The sequence below is a fragment of the Geotrypetes seraphini genome, chromosome 7 (genome assembly GCF_902459505.1).
Source record: "Geotrypetes seraphini chromosome 7, aGeoSer1.1, whole genome shotgun sequence".
Classification (NCBI taxonomy): Eukaryota; Metazoa; Chordata; class Amphibia; order Gymnophiona; family Dermophiidae; genus Geotrypetes; species Geotrypetes seraphini.
The window spans coordinates 53389924-53415372 of record NC_047090.1 but is presented as its reverse complement, the minus strand read 5'-3'; the positions used below and the strand labels follow the sequence as shown (position 1 = coordinate 53415372).

Below are 25449 nucleotides of genomic sequence, written 5' to 3'. Positions count from 1 at the left end.
GCTTACAGTCCAAAGTATGAAGAGCCTGTTCCCCGGAATGAGAGTGAGGTTTAGGGAAAAAAACAGGTAGTACAATAGATTGGTTGAGATGGAACTCAGAAACAACCTTAGGGAGAAACTTTGGATGTGTACGTAGAACCACCTTGTCGTGATGAAAGACAGTGAAAGGTGGATCAGAAACTAGTGCATGGAGCTCACTGACCCTCCTGGCAGAGGTGAGAGCAATAAGAAAAAGTACCTTCCAAGTGAGAAACTTGAAAGAGGCAGTAGCCAAGGGTTCAAATGGAGGCTTCATCAAGGCGGAGAGAACCACGTTCAGATCCCAGATCACCGGAGGTGCTTTGAGAGGTGGTTTCAGATTGAAAAGACCTCGCATGAATCTGGAGACCAGGGGATGAGCTGAAAGGAGTTTCCCCTGGACCGGCTCATGAAAGGCCGTAATGGCACTGAGATGAACTCTGATGGAAGTAGACTTGAGACCAGAAGTAGACAGAGAAAGCAGATAATCCAATAGAGGTTCCACTGCAAGAGACTTGGGGTCATGATGATGGAGGAGACACCAAGAAGAAAACCTCGTCCACTTTTGATGGTAACATTGTAGAGTGGCTGGTTTCCTGGAGGCGTCCAGGATGGAGCGAACAGGCTGAGATAATAAAAGATCAGTTGAAGTCAGCCCGAGAGATACCAAGCTGTCAGGTGTAGAGACTGCAGGTTGGGATGGAGGAGGGTTTCCTGATCCTGTGTAAGCAGAGATGGAAACAGTGGAAGTAGAAATGGATCCCTGGAACTGAGTTGAAGTAGAAGGGAGAACCAATGCTGTCTGGGCCACCGTGGAGCAATCAGGATCATGGTGGCTCGTTCCCTCTTTAGTTTGAACAAGGTCCGAAGCATGAGAGGCAGAGGAGGGAAAGCATAAAGGAATAGATTGGACCAATCCAGAAGAAACGCATCCGCTGCCAGACGGTGAGGAGAGTAAAGTCTGGAGCAGAATTGGGGCAACTGATGATTGTGAGGAGCTGCAAAAAGGTCCACCTGAGGAGTGCCCCATTGTGCAAAGATGGACTGTAGAGTCGATGGGTCGAGAGTCCATTCGTGGGGTTGGAGAACTCTGCTGAGCTTGTCCGCTAAGAAGTTCTGTTCTCCCTGAATATAAATCGCTTTCAGGAATAAGCGGCGCGAGGACGCCCAAGACCAGATTCTCTGGGCTTCCTGGCATAAGAGGCGAGAGCCCGTTCCCCCTTGCTTGTTGATGTAGTACATAGCCACCTGGTTGTCTGTGCAAATTAGAAGGACTTGAGGAAATAGAAGGTGTTGGAAGGCCTTGAGGGCATAGAACATTGCCCTGAGTTCCAGGAAATTGATGTGATGCTTCTTTTCCTGAGGAGTCCAAAGGCCCTGAGTTTGGAACTCGTTCAGATGAGCTCCCCATGCATAAGGGGAGGCGTCGGTGGTGATGACCAGATGATGAGGAGGCAGATGGAACAGAAGGCCCCTGGAGAGATTTGAGGATATCAACCACCATTGTAGAGACTGACGAAGAGACGATGTCACAGATATGTGTCGTGAGCAAGAGTCTGTCGCTTGAGACCACTGGAGAGCCAGGGTCCATTGAGGAGTGCGCAGGTGAAGCCGTGCCAGGGGTGTGACATGAACTGTGGAGGCCATGTGACCCAAGAGAATCATCATCTGCTTTGCAGAAATGGAGTGCTGGGACAGCACCTGCTGACAGAGCGATTGGAGGTTGTGAAGACGGTTGTCCGGCAAGAAGGCTCTCATCTGGACCGTGTCCAGTACCGCTCCAATGAATTGAAGTCTCCGCGTAGGCAGAAGGTGAGACTTGGGTATATTGATTTCGAACCCCAGTAGTTGTAGAAAAAAGATGGTCTGGTTGGTGGCCAGAAGAACAGTCTGAGATGAAATGGCCTTGATTAACCAATCGTCCAGGTAGGGAAAAACCTGAAGGTGGTGGGAGCGTAGAAACGCTGCCACCACTACCAGACATTTTGTGAACACTCTTGGAGAGGAGGCAAGACCGAAGGGGAGCACTCTGTATTGGTAATGACAGTGATTGATCATGAAGCGAAGGTACTGTCTGGAGGCCGGATGAATTGGAATGTGAGTGTAGGCCTCTTTGAGATCGAGAGAGCATAGCCAGTCGTTGTGATCGAGGAGAGGATAAAGCGTAGCTAGAGATAGCATCTTGAATTTTTCTTTGACCAAACATTTGTTGAGATCTCGCAGATCTAGAATTGGTCTGAGGTCTCCTGTTTTCTTGGGGACTAGAAAATACCGGGAGTAGAATCCTTGCCCTCTTTGGTCCAGAGGAACTTCCTCTATGGCGTTCAGAAGCAGGAGGGACTGAACCTCCTGACAAAGGAGGGCAGATTGAGGAGTGTGCAAAGCAGACTCTTTTGGTAGACTTTGGCCCGTAAGGGTGTGAAAGTTGAGAGAGTAGCCGTGGCGGATGATGTTGAGGACCCACTGGTCCGAAGTGATAACTTCCCACCGGCTGAGAAAGAAAGAGAGTCGTCCTCCTATCGGTTGAGGGAGGAGAGGAGATGTTTGAACGCTGGCTATGCCCTCGAGGATCAAGTCAAAAGGGCTGAGTCGATTTTTGTTGAGGAGGCTGCTTAGCTGGTTGTTGCTGCTGAGGTCTAGGCGTTTGCCGCTGTTGTTGACGCTGCCTCCTAGGTTGCTGAGTGGAAGGCTGCAAGGGCCGAGCCACAAAACGCCGCTGATAGGCCATTTGCTGTCTGAATGGCCGTGAAGGTGGAGGTTTCTTCTTGGTCTTAAGAAGGGTATCCCAGCGGGTTTCATGAGCCGAGAGCTTCTGGGTCGTTGAGTCCATAGAATCTCCGAACAGCTCATCCCCTAAACATGGGGCATTAGCCAACCGGTCTTGATGATTAACATCAAGCTCAGAGACTCTGAGCCAAGCCAAACGGCGCATGGCTACAGACATGGCTGTTGCTCTAGAGGTAAGCTCAAAAGTGTCATATATAGACCTTACCATGAATTTTCTGAGCTGGAAAAGAGCTGAAGAGCACTGATGGAAAGCCTCACGATTCCCCACAGGAAGGTACTGCTCAAAGGAAGCCATGGTGGTAAGGAGATGCTTTAAATAAAACGAAAAATGAAAAGCATAGTTACCAGAACGATTAGCAAGCATCGCATTCTGGTAAAGTCGCTTACCGAATTTGTCCATGGCTTTACCCTCTCTGCCAGGAGGGACAGAGGCATAGACACTAGCTCCCAAGGACTTCTTGAGGGTGGATTCTACAAGAAGAGACTCATGAGAGAGTTGTGGTTTATCGAAACCAGGAATAGGGATTACTTTATAAAGGGAATCCAATTTGCGTGGAGCTCCCGGGACAGTAAGAGGAGTCTCCAGATTCTTGTAAAAGGTCTCCCTCAGGATGTCATGTAAAGGGAGTTTCAAAAATTCCTTTGGAGGCTGGTCAAAATCAAGAGCGTCCAGAAAAGCTTTGGACTTTTTAGACTCAGCCTCCAAAGGAATGGAAAAAGATTCACACATATCTCTTAAAAAAGAAGAGAAAGAGGTGGAATCAGGCTTGGAGGAAGTATCCTGAAGTACAGGCTCGTCTTCCTCTGACAAACATTCTCCTTCTGACAGAAAAGGTTCTTCAGAATCGCCCCACAGATCAGGGTCTTGAATATGGGGACCACGGCTCCGAGACTCCGGAGTGGACGGGTCCAGGTGTCGGGACTTGTGTACCGACTTACCCGACCTCATCGACGCGGTACCGGGAGATGTTATCGGTTGCACCGGAGCCGAAGTCTGTACCGATTGGTGAAGAGACTTGGGCTCCGGTGCGAGGACAGGCATCGATACCGATGAGGCCGAGTGTACCGGTACCGAAGGAGTGGATGGGGACAATATAGACTGTTCCACAATCGGTACCGGTTGCCCAGTGGAGACCGACACCGGAGGGCTCGGTGTCAGGAGAGCTGGAAGGAGTTGTTTAAGCTGTTCCCTCAGCTGCACCTGCAAGATGGCCGCAATGCGATCATCGAGGGAGGGCACCGGTACCGCTTTTTTCTTCTGCGGTACCGCTCTACGCCCCGGAGATGAGGAGCCCGATGTCGAGGGACTCACCTCAATAGGGGCGGAGCGCTTCCGCTGGCGTCTCACGGTCGGCAGGACTGGACTCTCTGCACTGGAGACCGGAGGACGTTCCAGCGGGGAAGGCTTCTTAGCCGGCTTACCTGGATGTTGCGACGCCGACGCGGTATCGCGTGGCGTCGATGAGGTGGGTGCCGACGAAACAGGTACCGAAACCGGTGCCGAAGACACGGGGTCGGACATGTCGGTGCCGAAAAGCAGTCTCTGTTGGATTTCTCGATTTTTGAGAGTCCGCTTTTTCAAAGTGGCACAGCGGGTGCAGGTGGCGGCCTGATGTTCCGGACCCAGACATTGAAGGCACCAGTTGTGTGGGTCTGTAAGTGAAATAGGCCGTGCACACCGCTGGCACTTCTTGAACCCGGGCTGGGGGGGCATGAACGGAAAAACGGCTTCTGCCAAATCGAAGGCCGAGGCCTCGATGATGGCAGTAGGCCCCGCTGGGGCAAATCAAGAAAACTCGACAAAAAAATAAGATTTTTTTTTTTTTTTTTAACAAAAGAAAGAAAAAAGTAAGGGCAGAAAAAACCCGAAAAAGTTTACGTGAGCGGGAAGGCGAATGAAAAATACTTTCAACAGCCGTTGAAAATGCGACTTCTTAGCTCCGCGGAAACTAAGAAACTGAGGGACCGCGGGTCGGGCGGGAAGGCACTCGCGCATGCGCGGTGCGGTCTCTAGAACTTTCCAAGTTCTTAGAGTGCAATCACTCTAAAAGTGTCCGTACCGGGGCTCCGTCGGTGCCGTCACCCATCAGTCAAGAATATGCTGCCTGCTTGTCCTGGGATAAACTGAGTTACCGTCAGGTCTGCAGGGTTTTTGACAGGCCTGCTTGTCTTTTTTATTCTTTTTTTTCCATGGCACAGATATTTTGCGTGTGTTACACACACAAAATATCTGCCCCATAAAAAAAAAAAAAAAAGAGAGACAGGCAAGCCTGTCAAAAATATGTACCCCCTCACTAAAACACGCCTCCCCCCCTCCAAGCACAGCCCATCCCTGGTACCAAAATGTTGGGAGCATGAGGGTGCTCGGTCCCTCCTGCTCCTAGTCCTCCCATCCTACAGCCCACCCCTGGTCGGCCCAGGCGGTCAGGCCCGGCCCACCCACCCCAGTACCTTTGCAATAGTTGGGAGCAGGAGGGGTGCCCGGTCCCTCCTGCTCCTTCCGCCGCCAAAGAAAATCCATCTTTGGGAGCAGGAGGGGTGCCTGGACCATCCTGCTCCTATGATGATCTTCGGGAGCAGGAGTAAAGTCTTCCTGCTCCTGCTTCCCGGGGCTGCCGCTGTGCAATATCGGCCTTAGGCCCTGATTGGCTGAGGCACCTCAGGCTCCTCCCTTTGTATCCCTGTGTATCAGATGATGTGCCGGGGCGGGACCTAAGGACGATATTGCAGAGAAGCAGCCCCGAGGAGCAGGAGCAGGAAGACTTTACTCCTACTCCCAAAGATCGTCGTAGGAGCAGGAGGGTTTGGGCACCCCTCCTGCTCCCGAAGATGGTGATCCTTGTGGAAGGAGCAGGAAGGAACAGGCACCCCTCCTGCTCTCAACTATTGCAAAGGGACTGGGGTGGGTGGGCCAGGACCGACTGCTTGGGCCGACCAGGGTTGGGCCGGAGGGTGGGAGGACTAGGAGCAGGAGGGACCGAGCACCCCTCCTGCTCCCAACTTTTTGGTGCCAGGGGTGGGTGGGCCGTGCAGGGAGGGGGGGAGGGGTGAGGGCCAGTGTCAAGCAGGGCTGGTGTGTCGGGCCGGTGCCCGATCTCTCTTCCCTGCTTGCCGGACTCTCCTACTCTCTTCCGCCGTCCCATGCAGTGCAAGCCCGCTTTAAAACCACGGGCTTGCACTGTAGGGAATGGTGGCAGAGAGCAGGAGAGATCGGGGCCTGGGGGGGGGGTGTTGGACAGATCGCTCTTGCCTGCTCCCGGACTCTCCTGTTCTCTGCCACCGTTCTATGCAGTACAGGCCCGCTTTAAAACCACAGGCTTGCACTGCAGGGAATGGCGGCAGAGAGCAGGAGAGTCTGAGAGCGGGAAAGAGAGATCTGGGCTTTGCTGAGCCCTGGCAGCAGTGACAGGAGGCTGCTTCTCCTGTCACTACTGTCAGGGTGTGTGCATGAGCGGGGATCACTCTGGCCGTGGGTAGGGGGGGGGGGGCGCGTTAACGATTGTCCCCATTTGCATGCAGGCCTTTACTGAATTGGTCGGCCGGCATGCAAATGGAAATGGATCGCACACGGTTTGGAGGATTAATGAATCCTGCCCTTGGTCCAGCCACTGATATATATTACCTCTCATAATCAAGCTTCATCTATTGTTCAAATCCCACTGATGCTCCTTAAGTCAAGAATTAGTTAGTGATCTCTTGCCCCACCCCACCCCACCCCTGGAAAGGCATACTCAGCCTGAGGTCATAACTGTCCCAGTCTCAGGTAAACTAAGCTTTCCAAGGACAGAAAGGTACTAAATTTATGAACTTAAAAATAGTAACAAATGCTCAGGATTACTGTTTCAGAAAACCAAAATTAACAACTTTACTGTGTTAGGATTTTGTTTTTGGCAACAGATTAAAGGAAGCAGTCTCATGCAGACAAACTGAGGTAATACTCTGCATGGCATTGGTCTTTAATGTATAAAACATGAACAGGTCCTTACAGAGCTTGAAGTCTGCAAATTGGATTAAATCCTAAATAGAACACTAATAGAAATGAGACCAACTGCAGAACAAGGCTTGGAAACTGAATACACATACTGTTAAGTATCAAGCTCACCTCTCGAATTTCCTCGAGGCCCACAAGATGCTCCTCTTTTATAGCATGCTTGATAGTTACCATCCTAGAAATAAATAGTAAGTTTAATGGAATAGCTTTAAGCCATTGCACTTAGCAGAAATCTGTTATATCTGTAACTTCTAAAGCAACTTTACAACTGCTGTCTAAAACTTTTCCTCTTATATGCAAAAAAGGCACAACACTGGTTGTTTAAAGAAAGTGAACTTCTAAGTATAATCATGAAACAGCCAGCCTTGCATACAACTGGACAGAGGTGGCTCACAGCAATCTGCTGCCTGAAGCGAGGGATGAACTGGCACCCTTCTTCCTACCGCACATCCAAAATACGGGTGGGGCAAGGACTGCCCCAACTATTAGGCAAGACTGGCCAGCTGCCTATAGCAGCAGCTTCTTAGAAGGTAGCAGCTTCAGTAACACAGTAAATGACAGAGCCTCGTGCACCACTCCTTTTAGGCCCAAACAAAAGATCCTGCCAGACAAACTCAAAGAACCATGTTTTTCACCACACATATAGTCTGCTTTTCTACAAATACATAAAGGAAATACATGATGCTCAAACAAGGAGCAAAATGAGAAAGAAAACAAAAGAAAAACTCAGTTTAACACACCATAATAAAATTAGTTATATGGGAGCTGATAATAATAATAACAACTTTATTTTTTCTATACCGCCATAATCTTGCGACTTCTAGGCGGTTCACAGATAAGAGAGCTGTACAATCAGCGAATTACAGCGTACAAATAGGGACGATGTCACTGAGCAGTCAGTGATTTTAGAGTACAGAATAGTAAGAATTATAATATTGATATGTTACAATATAATATTAACAAGTTACAGTGAAGGGGGCTAGATAGCCAGCGAATTTCAGAATACAGAAGGTGAGGATGTCACTGAACGTTCAGTATCAACATCATGAGTATTAGCTTTAAAAAGGAGGGAGTTGTCTGACTAGGTAATAGATCTATTGAACAGAGCGGTCTTAATTTCTTTCCTAAAAGCGCCATAGGTCGACCTGGCTCTATCAATGAAGTTGCCTAGCCAGCTTGAAACTTAAAAGTTCTGTCCAGAAAGGCCCTGTATTTGCAATCAGTGATCGTCAGATAGGCAAAGAGGTTGCAATTTCTGGTTGTCCTTGTGGGGGTGTATAGTTTGAAGTGAGGTAAGAGATAGGTGGGGGCCATTCCCCACACCAGTTTGTAGCAAAAGCAAGATAACTTGAATAAAATTCGTGCCTCTATTGGCAACTAGTGTAGCAGTTTGTAGTAGGAACTAATGTGATCACTTTTCTTTAGTCCGAATATTAAGCTGATGGCCCTGTTTTGCACTATTCTTAATTATCTCACGGTTTTTTAGATATACCCACATAAATGATGTTGCAGTAGTCTAGGGTGGATAGAATCAATGACTGTACCATTAGGCTGAAAGATAGAGGGTCAAAATATTTTTTGATGGTTTTTAATTTCCAAAGTGTGGAGAAGCACTTTTTTGTTACCGAGTTTGTATGTTCGATCAAAGTCAAGTGGGTGTCTAGGATGACTCCTAATATTTTTATAGTTTTTGATATTGGGTGTTCATGACCATTTAGGAGTATTGATGTTATGTTATAGTGATTTTGTCCTTTGGGCTTGCCAAGAAAATTTTTGTCTTTTCAGTTTAAAATTGATAGTCCATTGTTCAATTTCAGTCATGATATGGGAAATGTGTTTTAAAGCAGTGCTCTTCAACCTTTTTACACCTATGGACCGGCAGAAATAAAATAATTATTTTGTGGACCGGCATCGGTCTGCAGACCGGCGTTTGAAGAACACTGGGCTAAGTTGTGGGCCAGACCCTGCCCATCTCTACCCAATCTCCACCCCAGACCCTGCCCCCAAAGTCCTAATTGTAACACTATTTTTTCCATTCATTTTTCATATATACACACACAATATAATCTTAATAACAATGCATCAATCGCACCGTGGACCAGCAGTTGAAGAGCACAGTTTTGGACCTGATGCAAATGCCAGCCCTGTGGACCGGCAGGAAATGTCTGTGGACCGGCACCGGTCCATGGACCGGTGGTTGAAGAACACTGTTTTAAAGTATCATTGGTCACTGGAATTAGAATGGAGATGTCATCAGCGTATATATAGTATTTTAGGTTTAGCTTTTGTAGTAGTTGACCTAAAGATGAGGTGTAGATATTAAACAAGGTGGGAGATGGGGGGGGGGGGATAACCTTGAGGTACACCCGAAGGGCTTTTCTAAGAATTAGAGTATTTTCCATCGTAGACCACTCGATAAGATCGTTTGGTTAAAAAGCCCTGGAACTAGTTCCAAACTCTTCCCGAGAGACCCATTGCGTCTAGGCAATTCAGCATTATTTCATGATCTACTAGGTCAAATGCGCTGCTAAAATCTAGTTGTAAGATCAGAGCGCTGATACCTTACTAAAGAGATCATATACATGGTTGAGAATAGAGCCTAGGACTGTCTGTGCTGAATCCTTTTCTGAAACCTGATTGGTGTTCGTTGAGGAGGTTGAATTTATCTAGGTGATTTGCTAGTTCCAGTAATTTGGCGAATAAGGGGGTACTCGCTATGGATCTATAATTGGACATCAGTGCGATTGAGTTCTTCTGGTCTTTGGGGATGGGTGTGATGAGTATGTCCCATTTCCTCATGGTATGTCCCATTTATGAGAATGGATGTTATCCAGTTAAATAGATCCCTTTTAAATTCAGGTACTGCAACTTTCATGATATTAGATGGGCATTCGTCTAGTAAGCAATTCGATTTGTCATATTTGTTATACAAAATGAGGAATTGGTTCCAATTGGGGGGCTCAAAATGATCCCAGAGCCTGTCAACACTGGGCACCCTTTCCTGCGGTCTGAATTGGAGTTCGAAATCGGGTGAGGGTGTTGGTATAGTAGCTCTTAAGTCTAAAATTTTTTTGCTGAAGTAGCTGGCAAGGGTGTCGACCGATGGTATCTGTTTGTTGTTATTTTTCAGGACCCGTGTAGTGTCTGTTAGTCTGTTCACTATTTTAAACAGTTCTCTGCTATTTATTTTGACTGCTCCTATTTTTTGTGCGTAGTGTTTTAGAACGTTTTTCTTTTATCAGGGTTTTGTATTTTTTCATTTTTTGTTTCCAGTTTTTTATCTTCCTCTTTGTCTGTTTTGAGCCACATTCTTTCTAGTTTTCTGAATTCCTGTTTAAGAGCTAGTAGTTCAGCATCGTACCACTCTTTTGATACCCTCTCGTTCTTTATGTATGTTTGAACTGGTGCTATTTAGTTTAATACTTCTTTGGTGAACTTTACCCATCTGGTAGGAAAATCCTGTTCTTCCTCCATTTTGGCTATGTTTCGCCCAGGGGGCTTTATCAAGGTATTTCCCCTTAGTTATGCCGGTTCCATGAGTGCTATATCATTTGCTGAGGAAATTTGACGATATAGCACTCATGATAAAGCCCCCTGGGCAAAACATAGCCTATGTTGGAATGAAGAACCCTTGCTATGCTTCATAAAAGAGATGAGTATTAAAAACAAACAAATATTGAGTTATAGATAAAAGAATAATTATTTGTAATAAAAGTATAAAAATAGACCAATGAAGACCTTGGTGAAACTGTGAATGAAATCTATACGAAGGCTGCACCGCTGAGGTCTTAAAGCGAGACTGAACCGAAAATACCTAAGGTTGCTTGTGTTTTCAGATGGATAAAGACATTAATGCTATTTTTTATGAATATTATAAGTCTCTTTATACTGCTTCCCCTGATTTGATGGATGGCGCCAGTTACTTAGATGGTCTTTCTTTGCTGCATCTGTCAGAGTCGGACTTAGAGGTCCTCAACCAACCATTTACGGAGGATGAGATACAAAGTTATACAGGGCGGGCAATTGTTGAAAACCCCAAGACCGGATGGATAACAGATGGAATTTTATAAGTTAACTAGTCTTTAAGCCCGTTACATTAACAGGTGCTAGAATATGTGTGTGTGTATTTCTTTCTTTCTCTCTCTCTCTCCTTAGCCTGTTTCTGTATTTCTTTCTTTTTCCTCGGCGGTCCACCACCACCCCTTGCCTGCTCCCCCTGTCCGTTCTCCCTTCCTTTTTCTTCCCCTGTGTCCACCACCACCCCTTCACTGGTCCCCTCATCCAGCAGCAGCTCTTCTCCCTTTGTTTTAACTCCCCCCCTGTCCAGCAGCATCTCTTTCTTGCTCCCTCTGTCCAGCAGTAGGCCTCCCTTCCTTTTTTTGCCCCCCCCTCCGGTCCATCAGCACCTCTTCCCCTGTCCAGCAGTACCTCTTTTCTGTTTCCCCTGTCCAGCAGTAGGCCTCCCTTCCTTCCCCCCCCCCCCCGTCCATCAGCACCTCTTCCCATGTCCAGCAGCAACCCTTACCTCCACCAACATCTGCCTAAAGCCGCCGCGGCCTGCAGGCACCGACAGCCTCTGCAGTCTGCTCCCACTCCTTCCTTGCCGTCGCTTGCCATCTCCCCCCCCCAGGAAGCTTTGTTTCCGGCTTCAGCAGCCTCCTGTCTGTGGGCCGGCCGCCCGCCGGTGTATCAATTGAAAGCCGACGCCGCAGCTCTTCTCTCGATCCCCGCCTGGTGCGGTTCGAGAGAGGAGCCGCAGCGGGTGGGTGAGGAGGGTGAGAAGATCCTGGCAGGTGCGCCTGTGCCCCCCCCACCCCCTCCCCCTCCGAATCAGCGTCAGACTCCAAACTGCCAAATGCGCCGAAGACGACCGCGCTAAGAAAGCTCCACAGTCGCGCGCCTCCAGCCCCCGCATGCGCCCTGAGGTTTAGAATGTTGCCACAGAAGCACACCTCAGGGCTCCAGCGCTCACGAATTTTCAAGAGCGCATGCGCCTCTAGCATTTTATTATTATTGATGTGCGACCAAATAGTTCCTGTCCTTTTGGCTTCCTTTAATTCCTCAGTTCCACAGGGCTCCATGGCTGCCTTGCTCACAACCACACAGATTGTCTTATTAAAACCAAATAAGGACCTGGAGCACTCGTCCTCTTATCGCCCCATCTCTCTTTTGAACATTCAGGCTAAACTATTCGCTAACATCCTGGCCAACCGATTGGCTTGTTATCTGCCACAGTTGATAGTGCCACCTCAGGTCGGTTTTGTGTGAGGTCGTACTAGTACCGGTAATGTAAGACCCATCTTGGCTACATTAGAATATGTCAAACGGATGCAGATTTCATCACTTCTTTTTAGTTTTGGTGCTGAAAAGGCATTTGACCGGGTGTCCTGGCAGTTCCTTTTTGCGGTCCTGGACCATTACGGTTTGTGTGGCTTTTTCCAGGAAGCCATACGTGTGCTCTGTCACTCGCTTCAAGCTTTTCTGCAGGCCAATGGGCTCAACTCCAAGCCGTTTCTGATCAATCGCGGGATGCGTCAGGGCTGTCCTCTTTCCCCTCTTCTTTTTGCTCTGCCATTAGATCCTTTGCTTAGGGATATCTTATCTAATCAGTAAAGTAAGGGGATCCAGATTGGAGCTGCTGAATTTAAACTATCGGCCTTTGCGGATGATCTCCTGGTCCATCTCTTGGATCCAATAGTCTCCTTGTCTAATTTGATGACTATTTTTCAAAAATATGGGGACTACTCGGGATTTAAGTTGAATTTTGATAAGTCTCTGGCCATGCCCCATCTCTCCCTGGCCGGGTTTTTTTTCCCACTACAATAGTCTTCTTCTTTCCGTTATTTTGGCATCATCTTGACCCCCCAGAGTTCAACTTTATGTCACTGCAAGGTTGAGCCTTTATTTCACGTTACGGAGGAGCTTTTGACTCTCACACCCGACCTTGTTATAATTTTTTGTTTTATAGGAACGTTTATACATCACCAAGTCTAACATTATTCAAAGCTTTAAAGGACTTTTATTACATTTATGATTGGGTCTCCTGAGGAAGAAAACGAAACGGGGCCACGTTGGGACCCCGAACTCTTCATAAAGGTAAGTTATTATTTTACAACTCATCCAGTTCAAGTGATGTTGATTTGATAAAGTTTAAGAAGAAAAAAAGAAAACCATGATGTTTTGAAGCATTTGAAAGGCTGTGATACAATATTTTCTGTATCCTGACTTGAAGTGCGATCTTAATTGAAACAGTTGCAATGACTGGAAGGTAAACTCTGTATCAATTCTAGGAGGGTGTATTCCTTCCTTGTAGAGTTTCATGTCGAGTGACTTTAAACAATTTTTGATCACACTCCATACACAGGTTACTACAGTGAAGTGAGGTCAGTTCATATTTTTGATTGAAGCATTTTCTGACTTCCCCTAGTTTGTACTAGTATTATCCCCGTGATTTCAGAAGGAAAGGTGGATGCAGGGCAGAAAGTAAAGAAGGAAAAAAAAAGTCAATGGGTAAGGCAGCCCTGAAGTGCAACCAAAGATTGGGAAAAGATGATTAGAGAAATAAAAATCACCAGACAACAAAGGTAGGGAAAATTATTTTATTTTCAATTTAGTGATTGAAATGTGTCAGTTTTGAGAATTTACATCTGCTGAGTATATTGTGTACCTATGAAAATGAATGGAAGAAATTGCATTACAATTAGTAAGGGAGTGAGGGTTGGGGCAGAGCTTGGGCAGTTGGTGGTTGGGGGTACTCGGTTGATATTTGTTAGACTTAGGAGGTACTTGGCTTGAAGGAGTTGAGAAACACTGACCTACACCACCAGACCTTTTTTTATTTTAAGGGGGGGAGGGGACAAAATAGGAAGCATACTAAAGCAGCATGGAGGGCAAGGATATTTTGGCCTTACCAAATTTGTGCTGCTGGCCAGAGAACATGGCAGAAAGTAATACCTTTGTCCCAGTTAGTACAAGATTGCACAAAGCCGGCCAAAGCGTTTGCTTTAACCTGTTCTCAGTGCCCATACTATGAGCATTTTCAAAATGTGGTGCCATGGGCCTACATCCCTAGGCTGGCACTGAATGTATCAGTCAAAAGCTGGAACACAGGCTTCAACCACTCAAAGGAGAAATATCAGGGCCAAATGCTAGGGAGGAAGGTAAAGGCTAGATACTGAAAGGCAAAACAAGAGAGATTAGTGCTAAGCACAGCAGGAGTGGAAAGCAGCACTAGTTCTAGGGAAGAAGGAATTGGAGGGGCAGTTACTAAGAGGAGGAAGGAAAAGCATCAAGAGCAGGTACAGGGGAAAGAATAGAAATCTATTTGTGGAAAGAAGAATAGAAACACAACTCTGCTCAGTAGGGAAAAATAAAGCTATGTGTACAACAAGCAAGAGGAGAGGAAGAAGACACCATTTAACCTAGTTCAATAACAGCTTTTAAACAGGTTTATCCATTGTGCACTTTATATTAGAACAGACTTGTTTTAATATTACACTGATAGTTGGCAGCACTTATCTAAAAGCAGCAGTAGAATCATTTGCAAACTGTCTAAATACCTACAAGTGAGCGTCCAAACCAAAAGCTATATTCAAAGCTATTTGCATCAATATGAAGGGCCAAGGAGCTACATGCTCTTCTTGGATACAAGTGAAGTCATAGCACGAGTATTAAAACACTCAGGCACTTACAACTCTTAGTTACTTATCAGCTGTTAAATATTGAGAACAGAAAAACTGCAACTTTTAAACCACGTTTACAAGCAAAGGCTCAAACAGGTATAGGGAGTGAAGAGTAGCCTAATGATTAGAGCACTGGACTAAAAACCAGGAAAGCCTGGTTCAAATCCCCTTGATATGGCCACTGACCCTTAAAGGCTAGCTGCTTCCAACACAATTATCTAAGTGAAAAAACATTCCATCCCAACTATTTAGTTCATGCCTTTTCATTAATAGCTCAAGTAACATCCCTGTACCCAGAGGTGTCTTACTTAATATGAATAGCATAAAAGGCAGTTCTGAATGTAGCCCATTTATTCTGTATCTCACCAATTAATGGTTTTGTATATGGACATACACTTTTACCATTTGCAATGCACCAAAAATAGCCCATTGGTAAGTTGCTAACACTAAAGAACTTTGGTTCTTTAAAGAGTGTTTACTCCCAAATTTACTTGTTGTATAGTACGTGTTTAAGGCACCATGGAAGCAGCATTTAAAAAGCCTTTGGTGGCAGTGGAGTCCCAATTATTGCAGCTCCTTCAAGACCCTAAATGTATCAAACAGCTTGTAGGCTGCAGATGGTAGGGAGAAACTCAGGTATCTGCAAAAGAAGGGTCAGTATTTCCAATCACCACTGCATTTTTCTATTTAACACAAATGGTGCTTACCCTGAGTGTGTAAGGGATTGCAGAGTATTCTCTCCCAGAGAACTGAGGCTGTGCAAAGTTTCCATTAAGGACAGCAGGTGGTCCTCCTCTGTAGCTATCAAAGCCTGCTGGGGAGGAGGAAGGGAAGGGAGAGAGAAAGCACAGTTACTTTCTGTAACCCATGTGAGAGAATATGCTGCCTGCTTGTCCTAGGATAAAGTAAAACCCCATTCAAGTAGAAAGACATCAGCATTTTTCAGGTTTATTAGAGGTACACACCTTTCAAAATTTTCATGGCACAGTGGGATAGTACATGATCCAGATACTTTTCATAAAATAGGTTTAATTATTTTAGTTTTAACTTCTTCAAGTTATGAGGACATTAAATTATTTACAAATAAAATTAAAGTTAACCCCCCCCAGATATGATTATGATAAATGGGCCTTGCCTGATGGATTCTGCAGGCACCTGAGGAGATGGACGATGACATCATCAGGGTCTGTTTCCTCGGTGCAAAAAAAAAAAAAAAAAAAAGACGCCACAGCTGCGGCGCCCCTAAGGGCACGCCCCTTGGAGCCACGAGGACCTATGAGGAACTGAGGCAAGTTTCTGATTCGGTAAGACATTTGAATTTTATTTTATTTACAATGAGTAAGAAGAAGATCAACCCAAAGAGTTCCACCCTGCAATAACTAGTCCAATGGATCACCATTTACTTCCAACTACGTTAGAGAAAACTTCTAATAAAGATCATCATTCATCTTCAGGAGCTTCTTTAAGTCCTCTCAACAGGACTCCTCCACTTCCTCCATTATCCAGTGAAGTGGGACTTACATTAGATCCCACTAATGTTTGAGTCTTCTTTAGTTTCACTTTTTCTTTCTAAAAAAATTTTTCTTTATTTCCTAAAGTATTACCAACATTAGAGGGGTCTAGTGAACAGAAGGAAGGAGAAATTAGGTTCTTACCTGCTAATTTTCTTTCTGTTAGCCTATAGACTGGTATAGTCTTTATGAATGGGTTATATGTCTCACTGCTACCAGCAGGTGGACACTGAGAACAATCTTGTGTATCAGGCTACATTCCCCCCTAGCAATCCAATCTGCCGAATAGCCAAGCAGAACCTAGGAAAGAAAGACTTCAACTGAAAAACAGTAGAACACACTCCGAACAGGAGTGGAAAAACAACAAATACTTATAAACTACTGTTGGAACACGTGTAGATCTTAGTCCTTGTATAGAAAACATCCCCACAGCTTACCAGCTAAGCTAGCTGAGCCATAGCCGCAGTTCTTACTTCTCCCTGGCCCTAGAAAAATACTAGAATCTGCAGAAAAACACAAAATCTGCACGCGAGCAAAACAAAAACCCACAATCACTCCACAAAGACAGATAGGGTGGGGGACTATACCAGTCTACAGGCTAACAAAGAAAATTAGCAGGTAAGAACCTAATTTCTCATTCTGTATTGCCTGGTAGACTGGTATAGTCCTTACGAATGGGACGTACTACAGAATACCAAGCCCTGATGCGCTTGAACATCCACACAATAATATCTGACAAAGGAATGCAGAGAAGACCAAACTGCAGCCTTGCAAATATCCACTGAAGGCACTAGAGAAGACTCAGCCCAAGAAGCTGCCTGACCCCTAGTGGAATGAGCCTTGAGAAATACTGGAACAGGCTTCTTCAGAAGATAAGCGGAAGCAATAGTCTCCTTGATCCAGCACGCAATAGTAGCCTTAGAAGCGCCATTCCCCTTACGAGGACCCGCTAGAAGAACAAAGAGATGATCTGATTTCCTGATCTTCTGGGTCTTCTGCACATAAGAGCGAAGGACCCGGCTGACATCCAACTTGCGCAACTGTCTCTGTTCGGAAGAGCCCTCCTGGCTACCCAACACTGGGAGGCCTTTTCTCCCTGACAGTCAGCAGCTGGGGAACCCTCTGTGTGGGCCAAGGGAAGCCTGGGCTTCCCCATGATCCGAAGTTGACTTACGAGGTACATGCAGCGGAGTGCCCTGGCTGCCAGCATCCACTGCCGACGAGGCTACCCCACCGCTCCCGCCTGCACAACGCTTGCACAGGCCAGCCAGGAGTACCTCGCGTCTGGAGCAGTGTTCCCTCTAAGCGGGCGGGTGTTGTGAGCAAACTTTTTTCACCGTGAGCCAAAAATATCGGGCGCCAGCAAGTTATGAGCCAACTCGCCCGATTCTCCTCTCGCCGCCCTGCCATCTGCCGTACGCCTCTTCCGATCGTGCGCTGTGACGAGAAACGTGTGCGCTGCGATGTAATATTTTGTGCGCCAGCGCACGCCAGCGCAGCTTAGCGGGAACACTGGTTCAAATGGTTTTATTTATTTCCCCAAATTTATTTTTGTTATACGCATTGAAAATATTTGATATTGCGTTTAAATCAAAATCTCAATAAACTTGAAACGAGTGCCCGTGAGATTGTGGGAGGGTTAAATACTCAAAACTTAGAAGTTTTTGCTACGCCAGCTTTCTGGTATCTTTACATACAGTGGCGTACCTAGCATATGTAACATCCGGGGCCCATCATTTTTTGGCACCCCCCCCCATCTGTAAGAAAAACATGATTTTTAGTAACAAACCACACGTCACACATGAGTACCTAGGAAAAGGCAGCATCTTACATATTGCAGTGAGCAGTACATCAATACACCCATTGTAAAACTAAACAAGCCAGACCAGCACAGATCAATCCTACACCGTCAATCCTAACAGAAAACCATGTCTTTCGAACACACAGAACACAGAAAACACCTTCGCCTAGTAAGGAATATGTAATCACAAACTAACCCCTCCCTCTTTTACAAAACTGTAGTGTGGATTTTAGCTACGGAGGTAACAGCTCTGATGCTCATAAAATTCTGAGCATCAGAGCTGCTACCACCAAGGCTGGTGCTAAAAACGCTTCACAGTTTTGTAAAAGGGGGGATAAAATAAAAATACATAGACAAAGGTTAAATTGAACCAGCAAGAAGCTGGACTCTGCATACAATGCTTCACAGAAACAGTGACACATGTCTCCTAAAGCAATAAATAAATAGAAATTTTTTTCTACCTTTGTCTTCTGTGGTTTCTCCTTTCCTCATCTTCTTGTAACTCTCTTCCTTCCATCCACTGTCTGCCGTCTCTCTTCCCCTATATGGCATCTTCTCTCCTTCTATGCCCCTTCCAGAAACTGTATGCCTCCCCCTTCCATCTCTCCTTTCACCCCATTGGTCTGGCATCTCTCTCCTCGCCTTCCCTCTCCCACACCTCTCCTCATAGTCTGGTATCTCCCCTTCCCTGATTCTCTGGCATCTCTCTCCTTTCCTTTTCTTCCATCTTTCGCTCCCCCTCCATGCTCTCACATCTCCCCCTTCCTTTTCCCTTAGACTGGCATACCTTCCTCCTACGCTCCAAGCCCTGGCATCTCCTTTAATTCCCTCCCTCATCTTCCTTCTCCCTCCAGCTGGGTACCGCAACACTCTTCCCTGCAGCTCTGCACTTCCCCACAATTGCCATGCTTCGGTTCCTCTTCTTCCTTCCTTCCTCCCCCCCCCCCCCCCCGCGGGACCCTGCGGCACCATCAACTCTTACTCCCTCTAATGTCGGCCCTGCAGCTCCAGACTTCCTCGCACCTTCTCCCCTCCCCCTTTGGATCGCTATTATTTTAAATGTTATAGCCGCGGAGCTGTATCCATCAGTGGAGATGTCTAACCTCGGCCTGCCCCGGAACTCTTACTGCAGCAGCCGCCCGTCTAGGCAGGAACAGGAAGTCACTGTTGCAGTAAGAGTTCCGGGGCAGGCCGAGGTTAGACATCTCCACTGATGGATACAGCTCCGCGGCTATAACATTTAAAATAATAGCGATCCAAAGGGGGAGGGGAGAAGGTGCGAGGAAGTCTGGAGCTGCAGGGCCGACATTAGAGGGAGTAAGAGTTGATGGTGCCGCAGGGTCCCGCGGGGGGGGGGGGGGAGGAAGGAAGGAAGAAGAGGAACCGAAGCATGGCAATTGTGGGGAAGTGCAATCCCCCCAATGCGTCCCCTTACCTTACCTCCCCTTACCTTTGCGACGCGTGTGTGCGCTGTGAAGAGAAACTTGTGCGCTGCGATGTAATATTTTGTGCGCGAGCGCAGGCCAGCGCAGCTTAGCGGGAACACTGGTCTGGAGCAAAATGAGCAATTTTTCCCTTTAAAAGTGCTCATTGTGCTGAAAAGTGCCCTAGCTGCAAGGAAAAGTGCCAGTTAGTTGAGAAAACGCAGAAAAAAAAGCAGTTTTAAAGGGAAATTAACCCTTTATACTGGCACACCTCAGGATTTTTCCCCCCCGCTTAAACAGAACAGACTCCACGGCTCTCAAAGCTGGAGGGCTGACCAACCAGGGGGACAGGCCGCCAGCTGAGGCACCTCTGCAAAAATATGGGGAGGTGGAGGAAAGTGGGGGAGGGACCCAGCATAAGACTAGCCGGGTTTAACACCCCTGAGGTCGGATGGATCCTCATACAGGGCCCGTCCAAGCTCTATCCGGCACAAAAGGGGAACTCAGGAGTCCAAAACAAAGTTCCAACAGTACTAAGAGGGGAGCTGAATTAATCTTACCACCTGCTACGGAGACTGAGACAGACTGGATTGTTAGGGGAGAATCTAGCCTGATATACAAGTTTGTACTCAGTCTCCACCTGCTGGTAGCGGTGAGGCATATAACCCATTCGTAAGGATTATACCAGTCTACCAAGCAATACAGAAATAACTGATAATCCACAGGATATTACCTTTAAACAGGGGTGCCCAACACGTTGATCGCGATCTACCAGTTGATTGCAAAGACAACGCGAGTCGATCGCAGAGCCCTGCCTTTCAAAATAAACTATACCAAGCACAGGACCACACCTGAAGCTGTATGTTCAATAGTGTTGCCCGATTTGTCAATTCATATCGATTCACTTTAGAGAATTGATTTGAATTGATTCATTTGTTTTAGTTTTTTTTAATTGGGATCATTGATTCATTCAGGTCTCCTAGAGCAGGAGTGGCAGTGCTGCCTCATGCTGGCCGTCCACTGCCGCTGCTGATCCTGCTTTAGGGGGCCTTCGGGTCAGTCAGGAAGTGATGCAGTACATAGGCGCTCTTTGTAGCGTCCTTTGGCTTCGCCCCTGGCCTCCCGGTCTCACCAGCTAATTAGGGCAGCCTGCAGAGGATCGCCGGTGCTGTAGCGATTCTCAACAGGCTTCTGTCGGCAACCTTAGCACGTTCCCTCTGCCACGATCATGCCCCTGAGCTCAGAGGATGGGCAGGACCGCGGAAGAGGGAATGTGCTATGGAGGCCAACGGCAACCTGTTAAGGATAACTACAGCACTGGCAATCCTATGCAGTCTGCCCTAATTAGCTGAAGGTGAGACCAGGAGGCCAAGGGGGGAAACCGAAGGGCGCTACAAAGAAGGGGGGAACATGCAGGCCTTTGGGGGGCCCTTGTGTAGAAATACAGAGGAATGGGGTCCAAAGAGACTTGCATATGCTGGACTGGGGGGGAGGGAGGGGGAAGAAGAAACAATGGGTCTAAAAACAGGGGAGAGAGATGGTGGTCAATGGGATTTAGGGAGGGAAGGAACAGAAAGGGAGAGAAATTGGAAATAAGGGATGGTGTAGGGGGATCAGTGGCGTACCTAGGGTATGTGGCACCCGGGGCCCATCATTTTTTGACACCCCCCCCCCCCATGTAAAAAAATTTTTTTTTTTTTTTTTTTTTTTTGCAATAACCATGAAATGGAATAAATGGTCAGAATAGAAACAGGCAGTGAAAATTTTCTTTTATTGAACCTCATATATGTAACCATTATTCCAAACATAACATAACATAAATTATGTCTAAATTGTCATGACATTAGAAGTACATATGGAGTAGTTGCAGGTGATGCTTGGGACAGTTCTGATTGTGTTAGTTCGGTTTTATGTGTTTTTTGACTAGAAGGGTTTTTATTTCTTTTTGAAGGTTTTGCAGTCTGTGGTTGATGTCAATTGGTTGTAGGGTTGGAGGTCGAGTGTTGCAGCTCGAATGGCTAGGAGGTTGTCGAACAGTTTTTTTCTTTTGACGTTTTTGGTTGGAGGGTGTGTGAATGGTGCACAAGTTCTCCTATGTCTGTTTGAAGTGGATTGAATTATTTAGCTGAAGAAATTAGTTACCCCCCATTCCACACACATTAATTCTCTTCCATTTTTGTTCCCATTATAAAAAACACTGATAAGTTCCCAGAAAAAAAATACATTAAAATAAGAAGTGAAAACAAAGGCCCCTACAGATGAGAACATAACATAAGAATAGCCTAACTGGGTCAGACCAATGGTCCATCATGCCCAGTAGCCCATTCTCATGGTAGCCAATCCAGGACACTAATACCTGGTCAAAACCCAAAGAGTAGCAACATTCCATGCTACCGATCCAGGGCAAGCAGACACTTCCCCCATGTCTTAATAACAGATTATGGACTTTTCCTCCAGGAATTTGTCCAAATCTTTCTTAAAACCAGCTACACTATCTGCTTTTACCATAACTTCTGGCCACTTCATTTTTAAGTTTAGATCTTTCCTTTCAAACAGAGACCTTGCTAGATGTCAAATACAGCACAAGGTAACTTCACATGGACTTAGCTGTGCAGGAAATGTGAATATCCTCATACACCCACCATATAGTGCAAAAATGTGCAAAGGTCTGTTTTTTTCTTTCGATCACTACATAGCCTAATGCCACACAAGCAGCGCTGTTACAAACATATTCTGTAGGTCAATGCTAAGGATAACAAAGTTTCCTTCCTTGGACCAGAAGGAGATAAACCACTGGAAGAGATCCCAAAACAACACCCAAAGACCCACTCAGTGTGTGAATCAGTTGAGTGGAGTGGACTAACTGGGGGGTGGAAATGGGCCCGTAGTTTGCTCAGCAGAATTTCCCAGACCACCTCTTCCTCTCAACACATTGACACGCTGCCACCATCACCACTAGGAACACCTCACTGGGTAGGCCAGCTATGCTATAAACTTTATAAAACACATTATTATATTTTCTTATAAAGCACATATTTTAACTGACCTCTCTGACATCCTCAGCCTTTCCATTCACAAAAATAGAAGGAAGAAAAGTTCCCATTTCCTGCTGTCTCATGTCCCCGGCCTATACAATATTTTTTTTCTGCAGACCCTTCAAAAGTCTGACCAAATCCTCGTTTCACTTGCATTATAAAGTACTGAGGATGCCATCTCTCCCCAATCCCAGGTCCTAAAGTCTAAGACAGTAGCGCAAACTAATGCTGCCAGATACAGGAAAAAAAAATTTTGATTCGATTCAGCCCTATTGAATTGGTTTTTCAATTCGATTTTCCTGCCCAGTTGGGTGATTTTTTTCAAAACTCCTGGTGGGTTTTATAGCTTTTTCACCCCCTTTGGCTTCTCCTAACCACACTGGCGCTGTGGTGTAAATAAAATAAAGAAACAAAAAGGACTTTTCCTCTTTCTGTTAAATCCTAGCTCACGTTTGCAGTCCAACACCAGCTCTGGCAGGATACACATTTCAAATCTGACATGTTATAATCACAAAACAGAAAATAAAATTAATTTTTCTACCTTTTGTTGTCTGGTTATATTTCAAATTTTGTTGGTCCAAGGCTCTGGTTTTCTTCTGATAACTTGCTTGCCAGGGTCTCCTTCTTTCTGCATGCTAACCATCCATCTGCCAACTCTTCCTCCCTTTCCATTTCCCTTCCCTTCCCAGGAAGTCTGGTATCTTTCCTTTTTTTCATCTCCCTCCACAGATCCACCTTTTCTTAAATACCCTTTCATCCGGCATCTCTCCCTCCTTCCCCACCATCCCAGAGTCCACCATCTCTCCGTTTCTTTTCCTAATTACCCTCCTATCCAGTATCTCTATCCCTCCTCCACACCATCCCTTGTGTCCAATTTCTCTCCCTTTGTTCCTTCCCTCCCTAAATCCCATGGTCCATCATCTCTCTCCCTCTCCTCTATTTTCAGACCCATTATTTCTTCCCCCCCCAAAGTTTGGCATATGCATGTCTCTTTGAACACCCCCTTCCCTCTGTGTACTTCTAAATCATGGTCCCCCCCCAAAGGCCTGTCCCCCCTTAAAGGTCTGCCTGTCCCACCTTGAAGGCCTGCACCCCCCTTGAAGGCCTGTCCCTTCCCCTTGTAGGCCTGTCCCCCCCTTGAAGGCCTGCCTGCCTGTCCCCCCCTTGAAGGTCTGCACCCCCCGAAGGCCTGCACCCCCCGAAGGCCTGTCCCCCACTTGAAGGCTTGTACCACCCCCTTGTAGCTTCTCCCCCCCTTGTAGGCCTGTCCCCCCCTTGAAGGCCTGCCTGCCTGCCTTTCCCCCCCTTGAAGGCCTGCACCCCCTTGAAGGACTGCACCCCCCCCGAAGGCCTGCACTCCCTTGAAGGTCTGCACCCCCCCGAAGGCCTGTCCCCCCCTTGAAGGCCTGTCCCACCCCCTTGTAGGCCTGTCCCCCCCTTGTAGGCCTGTCCCCCCTTTAAGGCCTGCCTGCCTGCCTTTCCCCCCCTTGAAGGCCTGTCTCCCCCTTGAAGGCCTGCACCCCCCCTTGTAGGCCTGCACCCCCCCTTGTAGGCCTGTCCCTCCCCTTGTAGGCCTGTCCCCCCCCTTGTAGGCCTGCCCCCCCCCTTGTAGGCCTGTCCCCCCCCCTTGTAGGCCTGTCCCCCCCCTTGAAGGCCTGCCTGCCTTTCCCCCCCTTGAAGGCCTGTCTCCCCCTTGAAGGCCTGCACCCCCCTTGAAGGCCTGCACCCCCCCTTGAAGGCCTGTCCCCCCCCCCCTTGTAGGCCTGTCCCCCCCCTTGTAGGCCTGTCCCCCCCTTGAAGGCCTGCACCCCCTTGAAGGTCTGCACCCCCCCAAAGGCCCCCCCCCCCCCCCCGAAGGCCTGCACCCCCCCTGAAGGCCTGCCTGCCCCCCTTGAAGGCCTGCACCCCCCCCCGAAGGCCTGTCCCCCCTTGAAGGCCTGCCTGCCTGCCTGTCACCCCCTCCCCCTTGAAAGCCTGCTTGCCTGCCCGCCCGCCCCACCCTGAAGGCCTGATGCCCCGACCCACCCCGAAGGACCGCTCGCCCCCCTGGCCTCCCCGCACCACCTATGAACAGCCGCAGCAGGATCGCGAAGTCAGCGTCAGCGATCCCTGCGCTGCTTCCTGCGCCACGGTCCCGCCCCTCCTCTGACGTCAGACGTTTTTAATTGTACATCGCTTAGGTACTGTGATAAGCGATTCATCAAATAAAGGTAAACTTGAAACTTGAACTTGAAACTTGAAACTTGTCCTTCGGGGTGGGTCGGGGCATCAGGCCTTCAGGGTGGGGCGGGATCGCGGCGCAGGAAGCAGCGCAGGGATGCTGACGCTGACTTCGCGATCCTGCTGCGGGCTGCTTCACAGATGGTGCAGGAAGGTCAGTGGGGCGAGCGGTCCTTCGGGGGTGGCGGGGGACTGAACGGCAAGGCCGGGAACACCCCCTTAGGGCTGGTACCCGGGGCGGCCCGCCCCCCCCGCCCCCCCCCCCCCTAGGTACGCCACTGAGGGGGATAGAGATACTGGATAGGAGGGTAGTTTGGAAGAGAAAGGGAGAGTTGGTGGACCTGGGGTTGTGGGGAAGGAGGGAGAGATGCTAAATGAAAGAGTTGTTGAGAAAAGGAGAGATGGTGTATCTGGGGATGGTGGAGTCCATTGCTGCAGCTGCGGGGATGGAGACAAAAAAAAGGAAAGATGCCAGACCTCCGGGGAAGGAAGGGAAATGAAAGGGGAGGACAGAGATGGCTGTTAACCTCGGTGAAGGGAGATAATTTTTCCAGCTACAGCCTTAAATGAACTGAAATGAATCTAAATTTTTGAGACACTTCCACCTTTGAAGTAACTCTTTGAATTCAGATTTTTGGTTGATTGACGCAGGACCTAAAAAGGCCACGTCGGAACCTGGCATTAAAGATAAGTTTGCCTTCTGAATATTTTTTGAACAACTTTCTGACCAATGATTGTATGAGAGTGACCACCTGTTGGTAGACAGCAGCATAAAGACTTTTTGATATCAACTAAATATATTGATTATGCGATGATTGGGTGGTGAGGTGATAGTTTTAGGGTTCGCCCCTTGTTTTCACCTCCGTGTCTCTGAGCACCGTTTTCTTTATAAGTTGATATGATTCTTAAGAAATATTATTGAAAATATACGAGTGAATTTACATTATATTTGCTAATAATAAAACGCTAGGCCACGCATG

The 25449-nt window shown here is 47.3% G+C and overlaps 1 protein-coding gene across 11 annotated transcripts in view; it reads right to left on the bottom strand.

Annotated features, from left to right (window-relative positions):
• Positions 1 to 25449, bottom strand: part of CAPRIN2 (caprin family member 2) — a 331530-nt gene that overhangs the window by 5355 nt on the left and 300726 nt on the right. For 10 of the 11 annotated variants that reach the window (XM_033952547.1, XM_033952545.1, XM_033952548.1 and 7 more), the window contains 2 exons: positions 15186 to 15292; positions 6908 to 6971 (listed from right to left, as the gene is read on the bottom strand). In XM_033952547.1, the coding sequence (XP_033808438.1) occupies positions 6908 to 6971; positions 15186 to 15292 (171 nt within the window). The remainder of the gene's footprint in view (positions 1 to 6907; positions 6972 to 15185; positions 15293 to 25449) is intronic. The other variant, XM_033952541.1, reaches the window with a different exon arrangement.